Raw genomic sequence first — 26,942 nt, forward strand, 5'->3', positions numbered from 1 at the left:
CTGCTGAAGCCAACAGCATCTCAGGACCCCTTTAATCTAGCAAGTTTTGTGCTTGAAGTCCTGAGATGTCTGTGAGTTTGCAGTGTCACCATGTAACGCACTGCTTTCTTTGTCGACGGTCAGTACTAGACCCAGAAGGTGAAAAGGCTTCGGTAGAAGGAGCAGAGGCCTCCACAGGCAAAATGGAAGAGGAGGAGGAAGAGGAGGAGGAGGAGGAGGAAGAGAGTATCCCAGGATGCACTTTGTTCATTAAGAACCTCAACTTCAGCACCACAGAGGAGACACTGAAGGGAGTGAGTTTGGGGAACAAAGGGATGGGAACCCCTCAGTCTGCAGCCTCCTGGCAGCATCACGGCTGCCCCCTTGTTCACCTCAGGGCCGGGTCCTGGTTCACGTAAGGGACCAGTAGTGGCTGCTCTAGAAGGCAGCCTGGTGACAGGGGCCTGTCTTTTGCAGGTGTTTTCCAAAGTGGGAGCTATAAAGAGCTGCACCATCTCCAAGAAGAAGAATAAAGCAGGTATTTATCCACATGACCCAGCAGGAGCGCAGGGAGTGCTTGAGGGAGGGGGTCAGGACCCCACCATGGCATCTCCGACTCCTCTGGTCTCCAGGTGTCACCCTCCTGTATGGTGGTCAGTCCTGAGCCTACCTCAGGCCTCCTGCTCTTTGCAGACTCAACTGACACATCGGGCTCTTTTCTAGAATGTTCCCTAGTAGTGAGCGGCTTTGAAACAGTTCCATGGGGCTGCAGTATGGAGCTGAAGCCTCTACCTCTTCCCCTTACCTCTGTGTTCTGGAAGTTTCCCAGGCGTGCCAAGAAATGGCTGACCTTGGGCTTTCCTTCCCATTTTCCAAGGGAAATACCCAGAAGAATAAGTTCTAGAACATTCTACCGATTCATTAATCGTGTGCCCCCTGGCCAGGGGGCACCTAGACCTCATGTCTTTCCTTGGCCCAAAGGGTTCTCCTGAGTCCAGGGCAACCTCCTCCTGGCTTCCTGCAAGGAGTGAGCAGGGCCACCCCTATCCAGTCCCCTTCAGTTAGGCAGGATTGGTGGGCATAGCACAGGGGCTGGCGCAGCATGTTCCTGACTAGTAATGGACAGCCATGGTGCCTGCTGAGTGTCCATCAGTCAGGTCCCGGGAGCCTGCTGGTGTAGCCATGATCACCCTGTTACTGCCCACTCCCTCTGAAGGGAGAATCTGATTAGGAGGTGAGCTGTCCAGTCAATCGTCCACGAGTTCGTAGCCGAGGAGGCCCAAGGAGCAGCCATGTTGCCCCATTGTGATTCACCTTAATGCCTGATCCTAGGTCTTTTAGCACGAACCAGGTCTTGGTTTAAAGGAAGGGGGTATGAGAAGGGAAGAGAAATGAGTGGAGGTCCACCCATGGGGTCTTCCCGAGTGGTCTGCTCTGGAGCTGGGCCCCTCCCTGCCCCACCCCCTTACTCTCTCTCCCTCTCTCCCTCAGGAGTGCTCCTCTCAATGGGGTTTGGGTTTGTGGAATACAAGAAGCCAGAACAGGCCCAGAAAGCCCTCAAGCAGCTCCAGGTAAGACAGGGATTCCTGGGTCACCATGGTGAGACCAGGGCCCAAGGGAGTCCAAGAAAGAGTAAGGGCCTCTCTCACCCTCCGTGGTCACTTTGACTTGCTTGTTTGTTTACCACGATTCCAAACATGCTCGCTCTATTCTGCAGGCTCTATGGTGTGTTCTAACCCACCTGAGCCACCCATAAGCTAGGCTCTGACTGCAGTCCCTAGACGCAAAGCTGCTGCATTAGCAAAATGACCCCAGGAAATCCCTGCGATATCCCAGGAAACGCAGCGAGTGGGGCTGTATACACACTCAGGCCCGTGTGTCTATTGGACATGACTGAACCAGATGTGCTTGCTCCTCCCTCTGCTGGGAAAGACGGGCTTCAGACCTGGACAGATGCGCAAGAGCATGGTCACGGGCGCTCCATGGAAATCACGCCTCCCTGGGGGATACTGCAGAAAACACAAAGAGGGCTCCTTAAGGAGGTGACAGGAGACTAGTACCTGTCATGACAGAAGTCACCTGCTCAGAGCTCTGGGAGGGAGCAGCTAGAAGGTGGGGACAGCAGGGACTCTGAGACAGGGATGAGCTTTGTAGATGTGAGAGGCAGAGAAGTCAGCATGATGGGCAGGATGGAGAACAGGATACTGGGATGGAGGAAGGAGGTGTAGTCGCCCAGCTTTAGCCTTAGGTCCTTTGGAGGGCTAGCACCAGACTTGAAGGCAGCGGAAGACCGAGCAAGCTCTAACTGGAGTTTTGGGACTGTTTCCTGAGCTGCTGTGAAGCCTGGGGGTAATGGGGAACCCTTGCATCCCATCACAAGGCATCACCCTAGCTTGGATCAAGGAACAAGTCGGGAGAGGGGCTAAGACAAAGGCAGATTGTGATCCTCCACAGCAAGAGCAGGCCTGTGGCCTGTGGCCCGTGGCAGCCCTAGAGGGACCTGAACCTTGCTTAGAAAACAGCCACAAGGCCGGTACTCAGGAGGATCTCTGAGTTCCGGACCAGCCTGGTCTACATAGCAGGTCTTAGGCTAGCCTGATCTATATAGTAGACCCTGTATCAAGAAAAATAACAGTAGAGCCCCCTGCATTGACAGTCATCAGGCCATGCAGGGCAGAGGCCACAGCTCAGCATGGGCCCTGTGAGGTTTTGTCTTTTGCTTACTAGAAATCCGCACTGCGGTCCCAGATCTTGTCTGAGATTCAAATTAAACTCTGAAGATTGTGGTCCATATTTTCTCTTTGGTGGTTCTCAAGTTGGTGGTGCAGCATTTGCATGTGTGCCATGTGCTCTCCTGTGCACAAACATGTGTGCACATCACTGCCAGGGATAGGGCGTCCAAAGCCCCACTCGCTGCGTTTCCTGGGATATCGGAGGGATTTCCAGGGGTCATTTTGCTAATGCAGCAGCTTTGCAGCTGGGGACTGCAGTTCCAGCCTAGCTTACCTGTGGCTCGGGTGGGTTAGAGCCTTCCATAAAGAGCCTATGAACTAGAGCGAGCTCTCTGCAAGCCAGACCTGCAGGCTCCTCTCCCTGAATATGCCTCTGTGGTAGAAATAGCTCCCTGAGTAGCTAGGAGGTTCGGAATTCCTAGGAGACTGGCCCTCTCTGGCCACTGGCTGCTTGGCTCAGGACTGCTTTTGTGTTAAAGCCATCTCTGTCCTTGGTTCCCACCAGCCCCTCTGCCTGAGACAGGCTGTGTGCTGGAAAAGGGCAAGGATGGGTTAGTGACCAGGCCTGGTCTTTCTGTGTTCTAGGGTCACACTGTGGACGGCCATAAGCTGGAAGTACGGATCTCTGAACGGGCCACTAAGTGAGTCCTCAGATGTCTTCTCTGTCCTTGGGTGGGTGGCAGCTCTCTGTGTCTGACCTTGGTCTGACCTTGGTGCTGATTGTCCTGGTGTCTCATGGTTCTTAAATGCCCCACCTCTGCCACCTACACACCCCAATTCCTCAGCCACTTGGGGTTCTTCACAATTAAGGTTTCTCTTGCCAACTTTCATACCCGCTTCCCTGCCCGTCTGAACCAGTCAGTGACCATTTTTATCATAAAAGGAGGAGATGGGGCTGGGAGTGTAGCCCGAGGGTAAAGTGCTGGCCCAGAATGCTTGAGGCCCTCCCTCATGGCGTTCCTTCCTTCTTATGGTCCTTGTTCAAGGACAGCAGCAATGGGCTACGCTGTTCAGGGGAGAAGATAACTCCATTCCCATCACCCCAAGCGGAGGATGGGCTGACTTCCTGTGCTTTCATCCTGGCCCCTTCTGGAGGCCACTTGCAATGACCAGGAGGTGTTTTCTGTGGGCAGGTGACAGGATTGGTCTAGGTACAAGCAGTTGGCAGCCCAGATGACCTGGTGTTTTCCCCCACCCCATTCCAGGCCTGCCTTGACATCAACTCGGAAGAAGCAGGTCCCCAAGAAGCAGACGACCTCCAAGATCCTGGTGCGGAATATCCCCTTCCAGGCCAACCAGAGGGAGATCCGGGAGCTTTTCAGGTAGGTCCCCACACTGGGCTGTGTGCACAGCGCCCCCTGGAGGCTGCGAGGCTTCCCAGGTCCTGACTGATAGTGCTTTAAGCCCACAATGGGGCTTTCTAAACTTTGCCTTTGGTCTGGCTTCCGTAATCTCAGAGATTATGGTACAAGAGTGCCCTGACCTCCCTTCTCAGAGGCAGGAGGATGTCTGGGTGTGTGCCTGTACTTTAGCACTGTCCCCAGATATCAGGAGAGATAGCAGTTCTGGTGGCTGCAGCCTGTGGTTCCCCTGTGGGATTTACCGATATCCCTCCATGCAGGCTTTGCTCCTGGAGAGTCATTTCCTTCAAGGTGGGTCCCAGACACTGGGACCTTCACCTCAGGTCCCCAGAGGACCCTGTTGTCCTCATGGGATTAAGATACTGGCCTCAGTTGCTCTCTGGAAAAAGCCATTTTGGGAGGACAGTGAATGTGACATACAGAACACAGGCCATGGTCTGTTAGTACAGGATGCAGTCTCGGCTTAGGGCCCAGGCAAGTGACGAGAGTCAAAGACAGCCTGGCTGGGACAGGGGTAGGTTGTCTTTAACTTCAGGGCTCTCCTTCCCTGGCCGTGACGGCACACAGGAGCCTGATGCAGGAGCCTGGGTTTCGTCAGGCTCATTCTGCTCGTGGTTTGAAAGGTGGTCCATCAGTTTAAATTCTTTTTTCCCCAACCTTTTTGTTTTATGTATGAGCATGTAACTTCCACTCACGAACTGTGTGCATGCAGTGCCTCCAGAGGCCAGAGGAGGGCATGAGATCACCTGCAACTGGAGTGACCACTGAGCTGCCATTTGGGTGCTGGGAATGAACCCGGGTCCCCTGGAAGAGCACCCAGTGCTTTTAACCACTGAGGCAGCCATGTCTCCTCCCTCTGTATGTGAACTCTTACAGTCTGATCCACACAGGCCTCAGGCTGACCACCCCATATGTGCATAGAAGAGCATTTTCACTTGGGTGGCCCTGTATTGAGTCTCAAGTTAAAGGAGACATTTCTGTGATCCCATGAGGGGGCACTGGATCATGAGGCACCCCAAGGCACGCGTTCTCAGAGCATGAGGTGGGGCGTTTAACCTTTCTGTGCCATTCGCCGAGGTTCAGCTGGGATTTTGGAGAACACAGGGGCCTTGAGTGCCCCTCCACCCCGCCCCCCCCCCCCACCGTGGCCTGCTGAGGCTCTGCCTGGGGAGGAGCCATGTCAGGAGCGCTCAGCCTCTGCTTGTCACTGTCTCGGGTGATGTCTCTGGTAGAATGACCTGTCTGCGTCTTGCAAGGCTACATGACAAGTGCTAAGTTAGAGAGGGAATTATCTTTGTGAGGCTTGCGTCTCTCCTCTTGCTGGGAGGTTAAGAGATGGGATGCTGCTTGGGGAATCGGCTTCAAAACCCATCCCTTTTCTCCCTGTTCTTCCCCATCCCCTGGGGTGGGGGTGTTCACCGCTGCAGTCAGCTCAATCAGTGCTGCATGCTGTCCCCTCTGATGTCTGAGCTCCGGTGCCTAGTGATACGGGTCACAGTCTGGGACAAGGGGCGCTTTTTTCTTTTTCTTTTCTTTTTTCCCCACATACCAGCATCCGGCACAACAGTCAAAAAGAGAGGGAGAGTGTTAGCTCCCGGCTCGCCTGTGGTGCCTCTGCCTCTTTTTTTTTTTTTTTTTTTTTTTTTTTAAAGAGTCCCAATCTCACAGCTGCCGCTTCAAAAGGAGTTGCTAAGAACCGTGCGTGTTGATCAGGAACCACATCCCTCCAAGATGACAGTGTCGCCCGGATCCACGGTGTATCAGGGATGACATTTATCCAGGGAAACAATAGACTGCAAGGCAGGGGAAGGTGCTTTGTTTGATCTGTGTATTATACTTCCTCTTTAGCAGACAGGGAATTAGTGTCTGCGGAATGTACTTACACTCGGCGTCTCTTCCCCTCCGCCATTGTTCTGACTGAGCGGTCCTAAACCCCTGAAGCTGGAACTGTCCTGGACAGGCACTGCCTCGCTTTTGTTAGCTTCCCAGTGGATAGATAGAGAGCTGGGGCCGATTGCAGTGGTGGACAGCAGGGGTCACTGTGAGACTTTCCCAGGGATGCGAGGCCCGTGCCTCAGCTCTGATTCTACACAAAGCCACCCACCGGCCAGCGGAAGGTCACTGACTGAGGGGAAGGAAGGCTTCAGGGTTTGGGAGAACTGGTTGACCTACTGTGTCAGGCAGGATTGGGGGCGCTTCTCATGGTAGATACACCCGGAGTCACAACCCACGTTCCTGGTATGTGCCTGTGTGCTGGGCTCTGTGCCTGGTGCCTGCCATGCTGGCTGGCTTGGAACTCGCAGCCCTGGGCATGGGAGGGCTTCTGCTGTGGCCAAAGTGAACTTGAAGCTGGCCAAAGTGAACTCGAGGCACAGCCTGCTCAAGACTGCACATCTAAGCTGGCCATGTGGCTTTCAGGGCTCTGACCAGAGCTTGGTCTTGTATATCTGTTTTCCTCCCATGTTTATAAAAGGACTTGTCATCCCCAGGTTGTCTTGGTGAGGACATCGGTGAATGTGTGTTTGTATGAAGCACTGTGCTAGGACCCCAGGGAAGGCACCTGTGTCCGGAGTATCCTCTCTTCTGCCGCTGTCTGTAGAGGGCCAGGGAAGAGAGAGGCTGTGAGGCTCTGTGAGGGGGCAGTCGCAGTGGCTGGTGACTGTGGTTCAGCATCACCCAAACTGTAGGAGCACTACCTGTGTCTTTACCCACAGTGCAGAATCCCAGAGGTTCTTAGTGGCTTCTCTCATCATCTCCCATCAGCCCCAAGGATGCTTGGAGGACCCGCCTGCCCAGGCCCCTCTACCCTGTGGAAGGACCAGCAGGGCTGCTCAGAGTGTCTGTGCACCGTGTGTGTGTACACACTGCAGCTCAGGCTGTGTAGCTGCAGCCATGGGCACAAGCCCCAAGGGCCCCCCCCCCATTGCCTTCCTTGGGACGGCCTTACCCAGAGTCTCTAATTTCAGGAAAGGCAGTGTCCATTCTGAAAGCTGATGCTTGGTTTTCACAGGGGGCAGGGAGGAAGGTTAGGATGTTTGGAAGCCAGCCCACCCAGCCTTGCTCAGTTTTCTCCTCTGTTGGTGTGGAACTGTAACTTGACTCCTGCTACCTCCCTGTTCCTGCCTGGGGGAGGAATGGACAGACAGACAGGAGGGAGGGAGGGTCACTAGCATCATTCTCAGTCTGGCGGGCACAGTTTAGGCTGTGCCGTCCAGTGGTTTCTTTCCCCCCAAGTGACTGTAGCATCTTTGGGGCCTCTCCTTCCTCACTTTGGGGTGGAGACAGGGAGCTTGCCAAGCCATAGGCTCCCCTTTGGTCCCTGTGGACTCAGCTTGGAATTTTGGAAGCCTAGTGTCAGGAGTCCAAGGTGGGAAAGAGAAGGCCTGAGTGGCAGGCAGGGAGGATGCACAGCCACGGCCTCTTACAGCCCTCCGCAGATCCCCTGGGCAGTTTCTGCTCACACGTTTTCATTCTCGAGGTATAGAAAAAGCACTGTCCCTTCGCTGTCTGGTTAGGGTGCTCTTGTTCCGCTCCCCATCTCTGCCCCTCACCTACAGGTCCTTTACTTTGCCTTCCTCGCCATGGGGTGCAGGCCATCTGTGTGAGGGCAGATTAGCTTCTTCCTTGCCTGTACCTGAGAGGATGAGGAACACGCCTGAGCTGTCCCAGGCCTACAAGCTATGTGCCTCCTTCCTCAAAAGACACCACACTGATGCTACAGAGGATAGCTAACAGTACATATAATAGAAACAGCCTATTCCTAGGTGGCCTGAGTGTTTTCCCTGGTCCCCAGCCAGTGACCGGGGAGTCTAGGTGCATGGCTGTTCTGTGGGAAGGCCTGCTGGACAGTGGTGGCACATGCCTTTAAGAAAGGAAGGAAGGAAAGGAAGGAAGGAAGGAAGGAAGGAAGGAAAAAAGGGAAGGCCCTTACTGTTGGCTCCTTGTCTGTCCCAGACCATCCCTCTGCCTCAGTCTCCTCTGTAAAGTATTCCCTACTGTTGCCCACCTTCCCAGAATGCAGAGCCCTTGGGATGTGAAAATTGCCCCACAGAGGCAGGGCCTGTGTCCCTGGAGCTCCAGAGGCCCTGTGGTCCCTCCTAAGACTGGCTGTTGCAGATTGTCATTGTCGCCTGGCTCACCACAGCCTGCGGTACCATTGACAAACTCTAGGCCATGCGTGGCCCAGATATGGTTCATATGGGCTGGCAGGCAGTGGTGAGCTAGCTCCTGAAGTGAGCTGCCTACAGCCTTGGATCTGAAGATAGGAAAACTCATCAGCCTGAGTCCCACACAGCTCTGCCAGCTGCCACTGGTTATGTAGTACTCACCAGAGAAGCTCCCTGCGCGGCTGGCCGCTTGCTCGCACCCCACCCCACCCACAGGCAGGAGAGGTTGAGCTTCTCCTGGATTTGAGACTCTGTAGCCCCTCCAGCTTCCTCTCCCTCCTTCCCATTCTCCCTGCGAGCTCCCCAAGTGGAGATACGCATGTGCCCACGTGATTATCTACTTACTGAACAAAACCCCACTCTGGACTGTAAGGTCCAATATCACCAGAGTCATACAGTGTGCACGGGAGCCTGGTGCCCAGTGGATACGCAGAAGATGCTCACAGAGTATGCGACCCACATATGCAGCCCTACTGGGCAGAGCCTTACCCTAAAATGCTGATGAAGTCCAAGTTGGGAGGCACAGAGAGGGTAAGCAGTTTGCCTAGGGTCACACAGCTCTGTGGTGCTGTAGTTAGCTCCCATTGTAGAGCCCACCATCCTCCTGGGACTGTCCCCGAAGGGTGGGGATATCCACTGCCTCTCAGATTGGCCAGGCTCTGGCTCCAGATAGAACACTGGTTTTTTTTGTTTTTTGTTTTGTTTTGTTTTGTTTTGTTTTGTTTTTTCTTTTCTTTTCCTGCAATTTCCTCCTCAGAGGTGTGAGCCACCTGCAAGGGTGTGAATGGGCAATTCACACCAGGCATCCAGAGTCCTTAATTACAGGCCTGGGTCTCCTGTGCCCAGCACACCTGTTGTGCTGACTTTGTGGACAGCTCAGTCTGTCCCTGTCCCTGTTCCTGTCCCTGTCGGCAGGCAGTGCCCTTCCTCTCCTGCCCGGGACTCGGGGCCCTGCTGCTCTCTGTCCTGGTTCCTGGCAGTATTTTCTAGAAGCTTCAAGCTCTTTGAACTGCTCTGCACAGAGAGAGTGGGATAAAGGGAGGGGGGGCTCATGTTCCCCTGGCTCTCTGGAAAGATGGATGTCATGCCTTGGGCCAGTAATGTCCCCTACCTCCCAGCTGAACCTACCTGTGCTCAGCTATACTTGACAGTGTAGGCTATATGCTCCTTGTGACATGGGCCCCAAGGCTCCATCTGTCTGTCTGTCTGCCTGTCTGTCTTTGATATCATCTCAGAGATCCAGTATCAGCATGGGATCGTGGGCTCCAGGTGGACGTGTTTCAATCTCAGAATGGCAAAGGTTTCTGAAGACAGACATTTAACCCAGTGTCATGCTTAAGTGGGCAGAGGTAAACAGATGCAGAGGTTTGTGTGCGTCTCATGCTTGAGTGCCCACACATCCACACCTTAGCCAACGCCCCACACAAAACATAGATGTCCCCACGATTCCTGGTCCTGCCACCGTCCCGCGAGAGTGGCCCCTCCCCTCAGTTCTGTGCCTCTGACAGCATAGTGTGTGCTCTCAGTGAGGCCCCATGTCCCACGCCTGCCTGTGGAAGTCCCATGCTGCCCCGAGGTACAGCCATGCCGTCTGCCTGAGCCACAGCTTGCCTGCCCATTGCTGGGTCTCACTGTCAGGAGGCGGTGCTGTGACGCCTCACCCACCTTTTCTACCCAGTCTCATTTGTGGGACTCTTACTAAGTCTCCCTATGATGGCTAGTAGTTGTCTGATCTATACCTGTGTGGGGGATGGTGTGGGTGTACGTGTGTGCACATGTGTCTTTGTGGGAGGCCATTTGCCCACAGAGACCAGAAAGGCCTGGAGTTACAGGAGGTTGTGAGCTGCCATGTCAGTGTTAGCAACTGAAGCCCATCTCTATGAGAGCAGCAAGTTCTCAGCCGCTGAGCGCCCCCAGCCCCAGTTGTCTGATCTGTAAACCAACTTCCCTTATTAACGTTCTAATTGTCTCTGTCATTCTGTGTATTCTGGAACTGTATCCCAGGTTCCATGACCGCAGCGTCTCCCTGGTCCTGTGGCAGCTTAGTGCCCACTCGCGCATGACGTGTCACTCAGCGGCCTTCCCTGGAGTCTGCCCCTCCCTGGCTTCCTGAATTGGGCACAGTCCCTCTGGAATCCATTGTTGTGCCTGGCTGAGGTAGGGGCTTCATTGAATTAGCTCACCCAGCTGATAGCAATGCCCTGTCATCTGGCTACACTCCTATAGCCTGTCCTGTCCGTGTACCTTACACACTTCCAATCTGCAGTGTTTGTTCCCACACATTGAACGATGGGTCTGGATCTTATTGGCTAAGGCCACTTACGGATCTTTGGGGGGATGTAGCCTCTCAGGTACAGGGGTTTTGTGTCCCCTGCACCTCAGGTTCCTGTAGCTTGAACCAGCTAGCAGCTCTGGATAAAGGGTGCCAGCCGCTTTAGGACATACACGTGGCATTGAAGAGGGCCAGGACAGAGGGAAGCTAAGACAAAAACTGAGGCACCATGTGGCTGACAGGATGCTGTGTCACACCTGGGGTGGAACCAGTGAGGTTGGCCATGCCCCTCCTCCATCCCTACGAATACTCCCTGGCTTCCATATGCATCAAAGAGAACCTTGGCCAGGGCTACAATCCAGAGTTAAGCTTTTGATTCTTGTATCCAGTATTGGCATAGGTGAGCACCCCTGGTAAGCACTCCCGTGAGCACTCACAGTAGATCCATATGCAGTAGCTGTAAGGTTACCATTTGTTATGTTCCTGATCTCACTGCCGTGGAACAAGACACAGTGGGCAAGGTCTCCTGACCATAGCAATGCCTGCACTGTGCCTGGGGTCCCCTTCAGTCCTCTACCACTCTGGGTAACGGAGGCTTGAAATCTGGTAGTCCCACAGCAGAACAGGGTGCAGGGCCACACAGTATCCCACATCCTTGTGTAAGATGCCCAAGGCTACCCATGTGCAAATCTGGAAATGACCCCAAGTTTTAACTAGAAAATCAATACCCCAAACAGTGACAGATGGCAGTAGTGAGCTGCCCGTCACAGGAGTAAGCAGGCGGCATCTACTGCAGCTGTCTGTTGGGAAGACTTGAGTAGCTACTGAGTCAGTCACAGCTAGTCTGGCCTTTGGTCAGTAGTAAGTCCTTGGTCGAGTTGGGGACAAGCAGGGAGAGAGAAGTTACCCTGACTTCCATATGCTGCATCAACTTTATGCTTAAATCTGTGCTAATTGATATGAACCTGGTACCCTGGAAAGTTGGAATTCCCTAGCCTCATTGCATTGCGGGGGAGTTGGAGGGGCATCTTTCGACCCACCTTGGAGGTAGGATGGAGTTCTCTGGCCTCTCCTATCTCAGGCATCAGAGGTTGGCCGTGAGCTTGGAAAGGAGTCTGGCTTTCCAAGCCCACAGGGCATCACCTAGAAGGCAGAACTCAGGCCACCGCTTGAGCTCTCAGACCCTGTATGGGTTGAGTAACCCCAGGCAGTTGTTTCAGCTAGATCAGAGAGCTGATGCTCTCCAAGGCAGTGAAACCTATTGGTCATGGCTGCCTAGGATCCTGTGCTGGGTGGTGGGGAGGCTGCCTGGGCTCTGTGGAAAGTAGCATCACAATTGATTAGTAATGTCTGCTGTGACTGCAGAAGCAGCCACAGTTTGCACTGGCGAGACAGCGTTCATCTGCTACAAGGGTGTTCCCACTTGCCTGTGGGGAAGCCTGCTTCCCCCTCTGTAAGCAGCCAGCACTGGCACACGTCTTCTCTCTTCATCCTGCTACTGGCAGCCATTCGCTATATCCAGGGAAGACACAGAGCTCAGACTGAAGTGGGGCACCCTGGGACTGAGCCATGGTCCCTCTCTCCACAGTGAATATTTGCCTCGCTAGTTTTCTCTCTACACAGTGGCTGTTCTGGCCCACTCTCTGATTGATTCTTGCTTGCAGCTCACTTGTTGAAGCCAGTGCAGGGCTCTGCCTGCCTGTCTCCTGGCATCCTGGGTATGAAAGGCAGCAGGAGCCACACAGCTTGGGAGATGTCCCTAGAGTGTCTAAAGGCCCAGCAGCTTCAGGCCCCTTCTCCTTCACAGAGCTTTTAAGTGAGCAGGACTCTGTTAGCCTCTGGAAGGGGCAGGCCCTCACCACTGCATCACAGGCTGGCTAGTCAGCTCCCAGAGGGATAAGGACTGTCCTGGTAGGTCTTTTGGTTAGACATGGCCTCCCTAGGCAGCAGATTAAAGAATTGTTGTAAAAGACACCCTGAGCCTTAGTCCCAGTATCTGGTACCACGCACTTGTTGGGTCCACCTAAGCCGGCAGGTCATTTCCGCTGTTAGCATCTCTGGTGGTTGTTAGTCTCTGATTTAGTGCAGCTTCCTGATTAACACTGGTCCTGGCTGATCCGCCTCTGGCACCCTGTGGCTCATCATTATCAGTCTGTGTACCTGGCAGGGGAATATGGCCAGAGCCTCCAAGAGCCTCTCTGCAGAAGCCACAGGACAGGTGGCTTAGAGGAGGGCAGCGGCTGCTAAAGCCGGCCAGCACTGAAGGGTCACAAGCACAGTGACCCTTCAGTGCTGTGGGAGTGGCCACCTCAGGGACTGTGCATGTTCAACCTACACAAGCACACAGGCTCTCCGGAGTGCACCGAGCACAGGTTCTGAGTCTTGGCTCTGCCACCTGTCTCCTTCAGGGAAGTCATTTCAGTCTCTGCCTCTCAGAGTCCATGTCCGTGGGATGTCACCCAGTCCTCAGCATGACAGTCAGCGTAACACAGTTCCTGGCACTAATGCCAAGGTTCTCAGTGTACCCTGGGACCTTGAGTGTCTGCTCTGTGGGCACCCAGTGTTGGGAAGGAGCCTGGGTCAGCTATGATGGGAGGCTGCTGCAGATAGGGGGAGGGTCTGAGGGATTCCTTTAGAACTCACTGAGGTTCTGAGGATGTTGTGGGGTGCCATGTGACAAAAGAGTCTGGGAGCTGTGACTTGAGCACACAGCTCTTTGTGGCTCTCTGTGTCTGACGCTGTGCTGCAGCCAGAGGGCATGCAGACTCCTAGATTTCTTCCTCTCTATTTCTGCCTTTGTAAACTTCCTTGGTGTCTGCTGTGTCTCCCGCCTCCCTGCTGCTCACCGCTTTCCCTTTAGATACATTCCACAACACTTGTTCTCTGAGCCCAGTTTTTGGGGACCCCCCAGGCTTTTCTCCCAGAGAGAATGCTCCTGTCTATCTGTTCCCAGCAAGGATCAGCCTCAGATGTAGGTGGGGTGTGGCTCCTCCAGGGAACTGGCCTTGAACCCAAAGCTTACCTATCCTTACTATGGAGTGGGACATCCCAGAAGAGCTTTCTGGTGACAGGGTGGCGGATGGCACTGTGCACACGGGTTCCTCCTGCTGGAGACAGCTGCCTCGCTGGCTTTCCCTCTGCCTACCCTCATGCTGAGGGGCTGAGGACAGCAGGGAGGGATGCCAGGGAGACCTCTGTGTGTTGGTTGGGGGAGAAGCTTTCCCTGTGTTAAAGGGGAAGAAAGTTTTGTGTTAGGGGCTGCTGACCAAACATGCAAGGCGCACACGGTATTCACGCCTGTGCATAGAGTGAGGATCGGGAGAAAGCACACATAGCGGCAGTCAGTGCTGGCTCATTCGTACGTGGCCTAGACTCCCTCCATGTGCTGCTGCGGTGCTGCTTAGAGTCAAAGGGAAGAGCACTGCCATCAGTATCCCCAGGGCAGGGCTGCTGGGGAGGGAGGGCCTTGAGAGCATTGCCTGGGTTACTCAGGTCAGATCCATGGCCAGTCATCTCTCCAGTTGCTCTGCTCTCTTATATCTTGACCTTTGAACTCTTGGGCCAGCCCCCTGTTCGAATCTCCTTGCTGTAAATGTAGCTGGGGCCATTGCCCCCGGTGGGTTTCCACCCAGTCCTTCATATACCGCACAAACATTGGAAATGCCTTCAGCATCCTTACCTGCTAACAAATGGAAGCTTTGCTCTCAAAGGCTCTCTCCCCGTTCTTAAGTGAATCTCATTCCAAAGAGCGTGGGAAAGTGAGTAAAAGCCACAGAAGCAGCCATAGACAACTGTCTGCGTGGCACCGCCCCATCCTCTCTTCTCCCGCGCCTCTGCTGTGGGGTCGTCATTAATACACTCCCTTCACAGATGAGGAGACAGCAAGGCAGAGAGGTTAAGTGACTCGCCTGAGGTCTCATAGCCGTCAAGTGGCAGAACCAAGGCTCTGGGGCCCAGGTTCCAGTCTGTACTCCTCCCCCGGCTCCGTAGGCAAGTTTGATGGACGTAACCCCCAAACCGGCATCTCCCCTGCTCACGTGTGCTGAGAGCCTCTTGTCCTTCCGAGTGTATGCTTAAAAGCCTCCTACAGTGGCTCTGCTGGCACAGCAGGCTCCATAGGCCGAGTCCACCTTCGCCGGTGTTCACTGTTTAAAGTAGATGGGTGACACAGGCCACTGATGGAGAACACACATTGTCACACACGAAGTGTTTTCCTAGCACAGGCTGGGAGTGAAAGCTTGCTGAGGGAAGAATTCGAGCTTAGGGAAGGGGTTTCAGTGCAGGCCTCATAGGTGCCCCTCCCTGGGACCTTAGCACTGTACTTACTGCCTTAAATTTATATAAGGTCCTCTCTAACAGCCTAGCGCGCGGGAGCTCCTTTTAACATAGCCAGACTGCCATGCCAGTGCAGAGCAGTTTATTCAGTAGGAGAGAAGCAGCATCAATGCACCGTTTCTTTTAAAGCCTGAGACGGAGCTAGACTGTTTTCAGAGACGCCTAGTAGCCTCCTCTAGCCCTGGCCTTGGGGAAGAGCTGTCCATCCTACCCCAGAGCTGGGAACTCTGCCCATCCTTTGGATCCACGGAAAAGGGCTGACTATGTGCCCACTGGCTCCTCCCAGGGTTCATCTGTGCCATTCTTACCTAGGTGTGAGGGGCTGGCATCGTTGAGGGAGAAACAGGTCAGCCTGGCTGTGGGTGACAGGGGAGGCAGGTGGGTGATACTCGCCCTGGGAAGCAGTTGAGAGGTTCTCTTTCTTCCTGGGGTTTCAGAGGCAGCCCCTCATGTATTGGGCAAAAAGTACCTCATGGATTCCTTGCACTAGAAGATTCTGGCCGTTCATCAAATATATCTGGGAGTGAGGGGCAAGGGTAGGTAGCACCCAGTGGTAAGGGGATCTTGGGCCAATTCTCAGGACCCTTTCAGGGGTCAGAGCATCTTCCCGTCTCAGACATTCATCCAGGACTGGCCGGCCACTTGGCTTCTGGTTTTTGGTTTTTGGTTTTTCTGCCAGCCTCCCTCCAGAGGCCAGAGCTGCCCTGTAGTGTGCCCCGGCCACAGCAAGGACCGGTGGGCTGCAGGATCCTCAGCGCAGTCACACACAAGGAATCACTCATTTGTATCTCATTTTCGAGTTATTATCGAGCTGCTGGTTGAGAGAGTATTTTGACAGCAGCTGTCAGCAAGGTGCAAGCGGCTGCCATCGCCTGCGATTGGCTGAAGACACCTATGGCAGAGCGCTGAATAATACCCCAGCCCCCCCCCCCCCTCCACCCACCCACCAGGAGAGGCAGGGGAGGAGGGAGAGCAAACATCCAAGAGGAGGAGGGAAAACACAGGCTTCATTAACATGTTTCTGACTCCCACTAGAAACAGCGGCCAAAAAGGCCCCGATTGTATCTCATGTTTTATTTAATTTATTGTATTTGAGGTTTGGGGCAACAAGGGAGGTGGATGAGCGAGGCCCCTTCCAAACAACCATTTAGGCTTGTCAGAGCTCATTGATTGAGTTAGCGAGATTTCCACTCCTGGCTTCCAGCTGCCAGGGCTGTAAGCCGGTCAAACTGGGGCTGACCAGAAGCCCGACATCTGGGAGTCAGGGAGCCTAGAAAGGAGGTGCCTGTGGTGAGAGAGACCCCACTGGTCCACCAGACAGCTTGGGAAGGAGGTGACCATGGAGAGGGAGGCCTGCCAGTCCACCAGACAGCCTCCTCATCTCCCCTCGCTGCTTAATTGAAGCTCGGTGGAATGTGTGCGCTTTGGCATCTCTCAAAGGCTTCTCTCTCCCTTCGTGGTAGGGAATTGCACGGAGCATGTTTCTTCCCAAGCTCCGTGGACCCAGGCAGGGGATAAATAACGCCTCAAATTCGCTGCCCTTCTACCCAAGCAGTTGAAAATTCCCTGTTTGTTTGGTCGTTGGGTTTGTTTTGTTTATAGGCTTGGGGGAAAAAAAGCCAGCAGTACCAGAAGGCAGATGTGTGGTGCTGGAGAGGCAGGCGCGCTCTGCCTTGCATTGAGGACCCGTGGGGGCCGTGCTCCAGGCAGAGCACCGCAAAAGAATGTAATCTCAGCGAGCCAGATGATAGGACCATGTGTTGTCCTCTTCCTTCCCAAATCCCAGCCCTGCTCAGACTCCCCCCATGGGGCCCTAAGCGTCACTTCCTCCGGGTTTCACCTTCTGCAGCTAGGCCTGGTGCTGGCTTTTCCTGGACTGCGGATACCATAGAGCTCAGAGCTATGATCTCAGGATGTGACATTTAGCAGTGTCCGGAACTGCCAGTGTTGTCATGATTCCGAAGGTACCTACTCTGTGTAGACACCACTGTGCCGCACATCCTCCAGAGCATGGGACACATGAGGTCGGAGGCCGGTGGTGTTCTTTGGGGGGGGGGGGGGCAGCAGTGGATTAATAGAGGTGGGCTTGGGGTGGAGAGACTTGTCATGTGCCCAGGGTGTATTCTGCATGAGTGGGTGGCCACCCAAGCCTTGCCAGGAGTGTTGATAGTCATTGTGGCAGCCCAGACCATCCCCACAGGTGCCCTCAGGCCCTCTGGGGGCCAATGCCACCCACTGGAACCTCCGTCTATCAGTTACCAGTTACTTTCTATAGCTATAGCTAGTCCTGAGCTAGCCTTGACTTATAGAGGAGAAGACAAGAGCACAAAGTGAAACCACAAGCCTGTAGTAAAAAATAGAGCCAGCTGGCAGGGTGGGAGGGAGGGAGTGGGGGAGGAGGAGAAGGAAGAGGAGAGAATGGAAAGGAGCTTGGTAAAGATACAGTAAGGGGAAGGACACCATTGTGCCTAGGAGCCTATATCCAAGGCAACAGGGATAAGCCTGCTTAAGGCCCTGTACCTTAGACCCAGCAACCGTGGAGATGTGACCTAAAGCCAGGCAACAGCCACGAGATCTTATCTCAAGCAGAAATAAGAAACAAGTCCTAATAGCACAGGCCAGCTACTTGAAATTATCCCAGCTACTTCAGAGGCTGAGGCAGAAGGATCCCAAGTTCAAGACCTGCCTGCAAAGCCTAGGGAGACACCGTCTCAGTGTGTAAAAAGCTGCAGTGTGGTTCACAGTGGTTCCTGTGAGGCCCCAGGTCCACCCTGAGCATCCCTAAAACACAAAGTCAGGATTGAAAAACCAAACTATATTTGAGCCGAAAACTATAAAATGTGGCAAAGCAGAATCAAATACTCTTTGATGTTGCTTCTTGGAGATGGTGTTCCGTTATTAAACAGATGGGCCACACAGTGTCATCTTAAAGTCTGTAAATTCTACAGACTTTGTACAGATAGCAACAAAGTTCTCCCGTAAAGTCACTCCCTGCCCATGTTCCCTCCACTCCTTTCCATCCTTCCTCCATCCCCAGCTCCCCGCCTTCCTCTGTATACCACGTGGACGTTCATATCATGTCCCACGGTTTGAGCACCAGAGAGCTGACTTCCAATCCCTTGGTAACTCCCAGGCACAGCAAGGGTAACAGGGTTTGTCCAGAGCAGAGACTGGCTGGCTTTTTCTGTGAAGGTGGTGGTGACAGTAGTTACAGCTCGAAAGCATTGGGGGTCAGGAGGAATGGGGTGCGGCTGTTGCCGTGAGCTTCCACTGTTGTAAAGGCAGGGCAAGTCGAACCTTTTTCCTATGGCACACAGTGTTCTTGTGAGAGGTCCCCCACCCCACGCCCCACCCCCCGCCAACCATTCCCCAGTGTAAAAACGGCTCTTCCTGTGGCTGTGTAGAGACAGACAACAGGCCTTCTATGTCTGTCTCTGGCCACCCTTAATCTCGGTGAACAGTGGGGACATGAGAGCCTTCTCTGAGTTCTGTGTTGTCCTACCAGAGGACCACTGTCCTTGAGCATCCTGTGCAAATTCAGACCCTCTCTGCCCATGTCACTGACACCCAGCCATGACCTCCTCGCCACCCAGTGCCAGGATCACTCATCCTTGCACTTAGGGCTGGATTTGCACCTCTCTCTCTCTCTTTCTCTCCCTCTCCCTCTCCCTCTCCCCCCCCCCCACCTCTCTCTCTCTCTCTCCTTTGTTCAGTTTGTGAGCTACAACGTTGGACCTTTGGACCATGACCTCAGAGAAGCCTTCCTTGGCTGCCCTGGGTGGCCCAGCCACTCTTTCCCTCCTCCCATCCATGGGCCTCTGTGCTCTTACCATCTCTCTACACCATTGCTTGACACATCATAGAGGTGCATTGTGGGCACCCAGAAAATACTTGCTTAAGGACAAAGAAACTGCAAAGATGGGTGGAGTGAGGTCCCCCTACCCCATCTTTTTGAAGTTATCATTTGAGTCACTGGCGTGAAAGTCAGAGAGACCCCTGAAGCCCTTTGGCAGTGTCCTGTCAGGTGCCCACCAAGGATAGAGGTGTCTGCCCTTCATCAAGGGCAAAGGACAGTCGCTGATGAAGGAAAGTTCTGCTCTGCGTTCTGTCTCAGCCAGCACTGCCGCACATCCATGCAGAGCCCATCCGTGTCCACGTGTCCACCTAGCACAGGAGGCAGACCCAGTTGCAGCCCCAAGGCCTTACTTTTTGTTTTCTTGGTCTTTTAAGGAGACTTGGTCATAGGTGCCTGGCTCTGTCTCTGGATCAGAAGATAAAGCTGAAGGTGGATTTGAGAGGCTGTGGGGGGCAGGGCCTGTCATTCTCCATTTGTTTGCTTTCAGAAATGGATAAGCTACAAGAGTACCATGAAACTTCATGTTCGCTCTACTCTCTGTTTATACATATGTATGTTAGTTTTTGTGACCCTCTGAGGCAGAGGCTCTAGCACATGAGGGTGAACTCCATCCCTGCCTCTCCCCTTCTCAGTTACTTAAGAGATCTTTCTTATAAAAACAGGGTGTCTTTAAAGACCATATTTTGTACAGTTATCAAAATCAAGCCATTTCATTGTGCTTGCTCTGTAAGATGCTGCCAGCTTGAGGGAATTATATCCTGACCTGGCAGCTGAGTATTGCCTCTCATACTCAGCTGAGGTGGCTGTAAATTAGGAAGGCTCCTCCCTCGTTTCTCAGAGCTGAAGCAGCTGTGACAGGCACCAGCTCTGTGGTTGTCCTCTTGATCTGAGTTCAAATCCCACTGCAGCCTCTGGCAGCCCAGGCCAGCGAAAAGTCCCTATTTTGTAAGATTTGAGGTGTGTGTGTGTGACTAAAGGCCTGGGAACGGGACTGAGCGACTTGGTTGGTTACTGAGCACGGTTTGGACCTTGGGTGGGTGGGTGTTTCTGAGAGCCTGTTTCCTCCCTTTGAAATAAGTATCACAGAGGACCTGAACCAGCGAGGCAGGTTCTGTAGCCAGAGGCTGCTGGCAGAAGGCAGTTTAAGGTCTGTCTGTGCTGTTTCCTGGGTCTGGTGCTGGGGCCTGATCCACCTCAGCAGCTCAGCGGACTGATTCTGACCCTCCCTGCCTGTGCTGGGCAGGGCCACTCCCTCACCCTTCCCCCATTCCTGGCCACCCCCACCCCAAAGTCGGTAATGCTCAGGACCCAACATGCTGGCCACAGTCTGCTCCGTGAGCTCACTTTGGTGGCCTGGCGGTCAGTCTGTGGGCCAGCATTCTCCAGGGACATGGCCTGTCTTTCCCATGTATCAGTTAGCTTTCCTTGGCTGAGACCACTACCCGAGAGGTCAGCTGTGGAGGAAGGACCTGTTTGCCTATAGAAGCTGCCGTCAGTTTAGTGGGCAGCGGGTGATGAGAGGACAGGGCTCTGTGCTCACTGCCTGGAACATCTAGTCAGAGGAGGGAATGCCAGGGCCCAGCTCATGGTCTCTCCTCTTTGTGTCCAGGCCAGGACCCCACCTGCACGCAGGATGGGGCCACCCACATTCGAGGTGGGCCTTCCCACCTCAATTAAACCTTTCTGGAAACACCCTCACAGCACATCCAAAGGTATCTCCTAGGAGATTCCAAATCCAGTCCATTGGACAATGAAGATGACCATCACAGGGGAGGGAAGGGGGCTGGTCACAGGCTCCCAGTACCTGTCCCCTTAGGAAAAGACACTCCAGACTCTGGGTGGGAAGGAAGATGCGGTCCCTGCAGTCTTTCCAATTTACCTGTTGTCTCCCTCCTATAGCTGTGATGCTGAGGGCACCCCCGCCTCCCAGGGTCCGCATGAGAAGGACTCTCATTCTCCTTCCCTGCAGCCTTGCACCTGCTCTGACTCTAGGAACTAAGGGGTTTGTTTGTTTGTTTGTTTGTTTGTTTTTGGTTTTTTGGGGGAAGTGGGGATGTGAAGCCACACATAACCCCTGTCCCTCTCCTCCCTCCCTCCCCACCAGATCGTTAAATTATTCCACAGGAGCCAAAGCTCTGAGGCTAAATTACCACCACGCGTATCATGGCAACTGTCCCCATCTCAGCTTCTGCCACTTGTCTCTGCGGCCACAGCAGCAAGAAACTTGCTGAAGAGAAGTCATTATCTGGGAAGTGGGGGGCCCCAGGACAAGAGCTCTCCGCCCCCTCCTGCCCCCACAAACTGATCAGATCAGCACCCTGTCAGGACAAGCAGCATGTGTGTGTGTGTGTGTGTGTGTGTGTGTGTGTGTGTGTACATGTGTAACAAGTAGGGAGGAGAATGGGGCCTTTGGGGTAACCACATAGATCGCCACTCACTGGTGCCTACTGGCTGAGTGACATTGGTGATATTCACAGCCGCCATGTTCTGATGGGCAAGGGGAAGGAAGGCCCAGTCTTGGCTGACCTGTACCTTTATCTGTTGCTTGAGTGACTGAGCATGTGGCCAGGCTGTGGGGACCGCAGTGCTGACTGGGACAGTCACAGAGCTAGCACCCAGGCGGGATGTGGGTGCCTTTCCAGAAGTGTGGCCTGCTGGGAAGGCAAAGTTTCCCTGAGAGTGGCCTTGGCCTTACACCTGCAAAGACAGGGCTGGCAGGATACCAGGTGGCCTGGGACAAGAGGCTCTGTCCCAGATCCTGTGACTCCAGAGAACCTGGGGCCACTTGAAAGATGTTCCCCATGGCACTAAATATGACTGGGGCTAGAGGATGAGCTATCTGTCTTTCTGTCTGTAGGGGTTTCTGCTATGACAGTCTTCATGTTGCTTTTTTTCAAATACAAATGACTTGGTTTTGGTGATGCTGGGGCTGGACCAAGAGCCTCTAAGTGCCAGGCAAACACTCTGCCACTGAGCCATGTCCCCAGCCCCTCACTGGGGGATTCTAGGCAGGGGCTCTACCACTGGGCCATGCCTCCAGCTCCCCTGCAACCTTGTTCCTGTATTTGTTTTAAGCTGTCTGGTACCTGGCTCTTCCCCACCCCACACACACACACACACACACTGCTGCATAGTTCAATGAGGTTCACATGGTGGGGGTGGTCCACCATCTACTGCCATGCCTGCCTTCCACCCCTGTGCACTGTGTGTGTTGGGGAGAAGGGAAGCCTCCCCTTCCTTCTGGTCACTGTAGAGTAAAGCTGGACCTGTCCACTGGGGACGATACCAGTTTATCCCTCTCATACGCCCCCCCCCCCAGAACAGCCTCATTAAGGCTCCTCAGGTGAAGCTGGGAGGCAGGGTTGGGAGGCCTAATGAGGCTTGCTGCAAACCTCCCTAATTACAGGTTGACTGGGTCTTCCCTGGCCTCTCATCAGGCCTCATAAGTACCTGATTAAGGAAAACAAATGATACCAAGGAGGAGGAGACAGAGACACCTGGGCTTCAGGGCGGGAGGGACCGTGATCAAGCCATGCTTCCGGGTGGAGTAGAGGGTAGGGTGGGCGCGGACTCTGTGAGAAGCCAGAGTAAAGTTTTCCTGTTGTGGACCCCACAATCCCTGTCACATGCACTCAGCCTCAGGCAACATAGGAATGTCCCCAGGAGGTCAGATCCACAGTCTGCCAGCCCTGAATGAAAGAGCCAACCAGCTTTCCCCTCTTTCCCGGTCATTTAAAACAAGAGCCACTGTCTAGGCATAGAAGGCTGGCTGCTTCTGCTCTGCCCTCCTGTGCCTCCCGAGGCCCTGGCCACACACACCTGGTTCCCAGCAGGTGCGTCCTAACTTAACCTAACCACAGGGAGAGTCAACCTCTACTCCCTGGGGTGGCGGCTCCTTGACTGCAGCTGTCACTGCTGCTGTCCCAGCTAGTCTGTGTGGCCTGATGTCCTCCATGCTCCAGCCACAGGTGTGCAGGTCCAGTGAGGTCACTGGTGGGCGCCACACAGGTACTCAGAGCCTCAGGTTTCACCCCAGTCACTAGGGAAGCACTCCAGGGTTCTGGTCAGGTTCATGCTCATATATGTCATAGGTCAGACCTCGTCACGTGGCTTAGCTGAGACTTATCTGAGAGGACTTGAGACACAGGGAGAACAGGTCCATAGTGTACCATGAACCATAGTGTGTGTGTGTGTGTGTGTGTGTGTGTGTGCGTGCGTGCGCGCGGGCATTTATACATATGTGTACATATTCATGTGTGTGCGCATGCATTCATACATGTGCGTGCATGTGTGCATACTTGGGTGCATGTGCACAAGGTAGTGTGCCATAGTGTGGATGTCAGAGGATCACCCTGAGTCTATTCTCTCCTATCTCTGAGGGTTCTAGGGATTGAACTCAGCTTGTCAGGCTTGCCCGGCAAACGCTTTGCCCCTCTGAGCCCCCTACCAGCCCCACAGCCCCAGCCTTCGTGCCCTGAGTTGGAGAAGTGAGGCAGGCAGGAGGTACTGGGATATCACTGCGGTTTGTGGTCCAGTTTCAAAGCATAGGCCGGTGGGACAAGTGCCCCACCCATCTCCTGCAAAGTGGGTTTCTGGCCTCCACGCATCACCTGGGTACTGTTCACGGGTCCAGAGAACATGCAGCCTTTGCAAGATGTTTTGTTTTGTGAAATGAAATGGCCTGCCTGAGAATCCCAGGTTTGTCTCAGATTCAGCAGTCTTGCCTTCGCCTCCCCCATGCTAGGATTGTAGGCTGAGGCCACCATTCCCAGCTAGGGAGAGCTGTCCATTCAACCGTTTGTTCATGAGTTCATTCACACACATCTGCTTCACTGTCTGCTCACTGTGAGCTGCACACATCACACAGGCTCTTACATTTAATGGTTAACAGATAGTGGTGGGAGGCTCTTGTGTAGAGGCAAGGGGGCCCCGCCTCCACCTGGGCCCCATCCCAGTTGGGCCAGACCCTCCGAGCCTGGCTCGAGTAACCACTCTTCATAGGAGTTGCTGGCACCACATCTGGTCCACGCAGAACTTCTGTCTCATAGGAGCTGGGATCTAACCAGAGAAACCAAGTCTAGTTTTAATTAGCTTCCAACCTGCCCCATGAGGGTGTGGAAAGCTTCCATTATGTCCCTCTGACCACACCCTCCCCTCCCCCAGCCCCCAACACAGACCTGCCAGCAGAATCTGGCCATCCCCAGCTATGGTCGCACTGTCAGTTCTTCCAAATGGAATGGGAGGGGGATGTAGGCTCTCCGGCCCCTGCTCCTGTGCCGCTAGCCTAGCACAGCTCCACATTGTGCCTCTCTGTAGCCATGGCCTCTTCCTCACCTTGCCGCCTCTGAGAAAAGTGCTGCTAACCCACCTGTGAGCTGAACACTAATGGCCACAAGGCCCTCACCCTTCTCCATTGACTCCCCTGAGCTTCCCACACTCGATCCCACCTGGCCCTGGTTGAATTTTATTTTATTTTATTTTATTTTATTTTTTATTTGAATCATTGCCTCCTTTTGCCCCGTGGACCCGCCCACTGGGAGATGGTCCTCTCTTGGCCTGCTTGTCTCTACCCAGATCCCTTGGCTCTCGGACACTGATGGACCACACCGTTGCCCCCTCCGCTTTCCCTGTGGGATTGAATGGAGTCCTGTGTCAGTTTGTTTGGCCCCAAATAAATGGTGCAGCTCACAGATTCATCTCCTGCTCTCCCCCTCTCTCAAAACTCACTAGCTGTCGTGCACGCTGTTGTTTATTATTGTTTTCTTTCCCAGACTTTAAAAATAACAGTTGTCCCAGCCTGGGCGAGTTGCCCTCCCTGAGTGCTGGCAGGCGCGCTGGCATGAATCAGTGCTGCTCACTGCTCGCCGTCTCCCTTGCCCACCATCCCCCATGCCTCTCTGGGAAGCCTCCAAGGCCTTCCTTCCAGCCTGCTCTCCAGACACTGGCTCTGTCAGTGCCTGCAGTGGCATCTCTACTCCTGGCCTCGGGCTTGGCCGTCACTAGCTGCTTCCTCGGGTGCTGAAGGAGCACACGACAGGCCAAACCCTATTGCTCTGGAAAAGTGGTCACCTCCCAGCCGCCAACCTGGCATCCCCCAGACTTCCTACCAAGGCTTCCTCACAACCCTGAGCAGGGCTGGGTGGGTTTGAGGATCCTCCCAGTACCATGGGGTGGGGATTTTAGAGCCTTCCAGTATGATGGGGTAGGATACTAGAGCCTTCCAGTGCCATGGGTGGGGTTCTAGAGCCTTCCAGGATGTGGGGTGGGGTAGAGTTCTGGAGCCTTGCAGTGTCATGGGGTGGGTTCTGGAGCCTTGCAATGTTGTCGTGGGGTGGGTTCTGGGGCCTTTCTGCTAGTGTCAGTTGTCAGAAGTGTCCAGAAGGCCAGAGCTCCTCAGTGCTGTCCTCTAGAGCAGTTTACTTCCTTCTTCCACTTCCTCCTTTGCCTGGGAGTTCCCCAGGATGTGGTGGTCCCAGCTAGATACTCAGGAGCTGTTCAAGAGCACAGTGTAGCAACTGTGTCTAGAGTCGGGGGCAGGGGACTCCGTGAGGCAGAGTAGGAGGTGAGAGACTTCGCAGCAAGACCTCAGGTGGGGTCATTGTGGCTTGCCCCAGAGGATCACCCTGGTCATGATAGGGTGAGAGAGACACACAAAACAGAGAAGCTGGGGCAAGCTAAGCGTATGCTCACCCAGCAGTCAGCATATGCTTTCTACAGAAGGTGCCAGGTGCCACTGGGTCTGTCCAGCCATCAGCATCCAGGAGACACAGCATCAGTGAATAGCAGAGAGCCTTCCTAGAGTGCAGTCAGAACATGGAGGAAGAGAATTGAGCTGGGGGACCAACAAATGCCAGCCCCTTGCATATGCTCACAGAGGCCACCCCTAGGTCATAGCCTACTTTGCACTCTGCTCCCTTGGCTGCCTAGTGATCAGGGTTAAAGGTCGGTCTGTGTTTGCTTAGAAAGTCTCCACGTGAATGGTAAGCTGTCTGGCCAGGGGGCTCCAGAGGCCAGCACTCCTCCAGGCATGCCCAGTTCAGCTTGTCACTCAAGGCTCAGGAAGAGAGGTTTCCTTAGTCTCAGCCTTCAGGAGAGACTGTCTTGTACTTCGTCCGTCCTGTACCCTCCCTGCATGTCCCTAGAATACCCAGGTTATACAGTGCAGTGCAGCCACCACCTCTGTACAACATAGCTGCTCACTGCCATGTTTTTTCCAGTGTTTTAATAAAGTTTTATCAACAGCCAGCCATGTCTGTCCACTGGCTGCTTTCCAGGTACAGGGAGAGCCGAGTAGTCACAACACCATAGCCAGTTATGATCCGACCTTTATAGAAAATGTGTGTGCACCCCACCGTAACAGTGGCTGCCAACTGTCACTTCCTAAAGCCTTTTGGAATCTGCCACTGCTAACCCTGGGCCCTTGTCAACCACTCTGGGAAAAGGAAGGAGGGAAGGGGGGGGGGGAGTCTGCCTGAGCGCCTGTCCCTCCGTCTAGAGACTTGGTGCTAGATGAAGGAAGGCTGCCACCCTGTGCAACTGTGAGCGCCAGGCCACAGTGACAGCACGTGGCATCCTTCTCTCTGCCCTTTATACAGTCTTCCTTGGCCTAAAGGTTCTGCTTCCCTACAGCATGGGGATTGGGAATTCTTTTCCTAGAGACAATGTCAGGAGGCCATAGAGACCTTTGAGTCTTGGGGTACATCGCTCTGTACCCTTGCAGAGAAGGCAGCACCCAGTAGCCACACCTCAGCCATGCTTCAGCTCCTTCTTCACTGCCAGTTGGTGGTGGTGGAAGTGACCTGGCTGTCTAGCATTCTCAGTGGGGCATCTTCCCCCTTGCCCAGGAAGACCTGCCTTTCTCCTTTCCCCTTCCTATCTTCCTGGTCACCATCCCTGGTCAGGATCCAGTTGCCAGGAGGCTCTTTGCCCCTAACTTGGCTTTAGTATAGACAGTCAGTAGTTCTGGAGAACAACTACAAAGCAGCTTCACGCCTGCATGGTTGCCGATGATGTGCAACTGTCATTATGTTTTGAGTGTTGGAGTGCATCCCTAAAGTGACTGACAGGGTGTGGCAGGGTGTGTGAGGACTGGGAGGAAGGGGGAGAGGCTGATACAAGTCCAGGCACTCAGGAGAGGTGATAGAAGTCTGATAGAAGACTGATGGAAGTCCAGATGCTCTGTGGGGTGACCAGCCACAGCCCACTGTGACCTGCTCCAAGCAGGTGTGAGCAGGTGGGGCT

At 54.1% G+C, this 26,942-nt stretch overlaps 1 protein-coding gene across 1 annotated transcript in view; it reads left to right on the forward strand.

Moving 5' to 3' along the window:
- Rbm19 (RNA binding motif protein 19) overlaps window positions 1-26,942 on the forward strand; it is an 82,459-nt gene that overhangs the window by 23,568 nt on the left and 31,949 nt on the right. Inside the window, exons 17-21 of the mRNA NM_028762.1 lie at window positions 124-293; window positions 457-517; window positions 1,471-1,550; window positions 3,297-3,352; window positions 3,917-4,033. Coding sequence (NP_083038.1) covers window positions 124-293; window positions 457-517; window positions 1,471-1,550; window positions 3,297-3,352; window positions 3,917-4,033 — 484 coding nt within the window. The remainder of the gene's footprint in view (window positions 1-123; window positions 294-456; window positions 518-1,470; window positions 1,551-3,296; window positions 3,353-3,916; window positions 4,034-26,942) is intronic.

This window comes from Mus musculus, chromosome 5, assembly GCF_000001635.26.
Source record: "Mus musculus strain C57BL/6J chromosome 5, GRCm38.p6 C57BL/6J".
Lineage (NCBI taxonomy): Eukaryota > Metazoa > Chordata > Mammalia > Rodentia > Muridae > Mus > Mus musculus.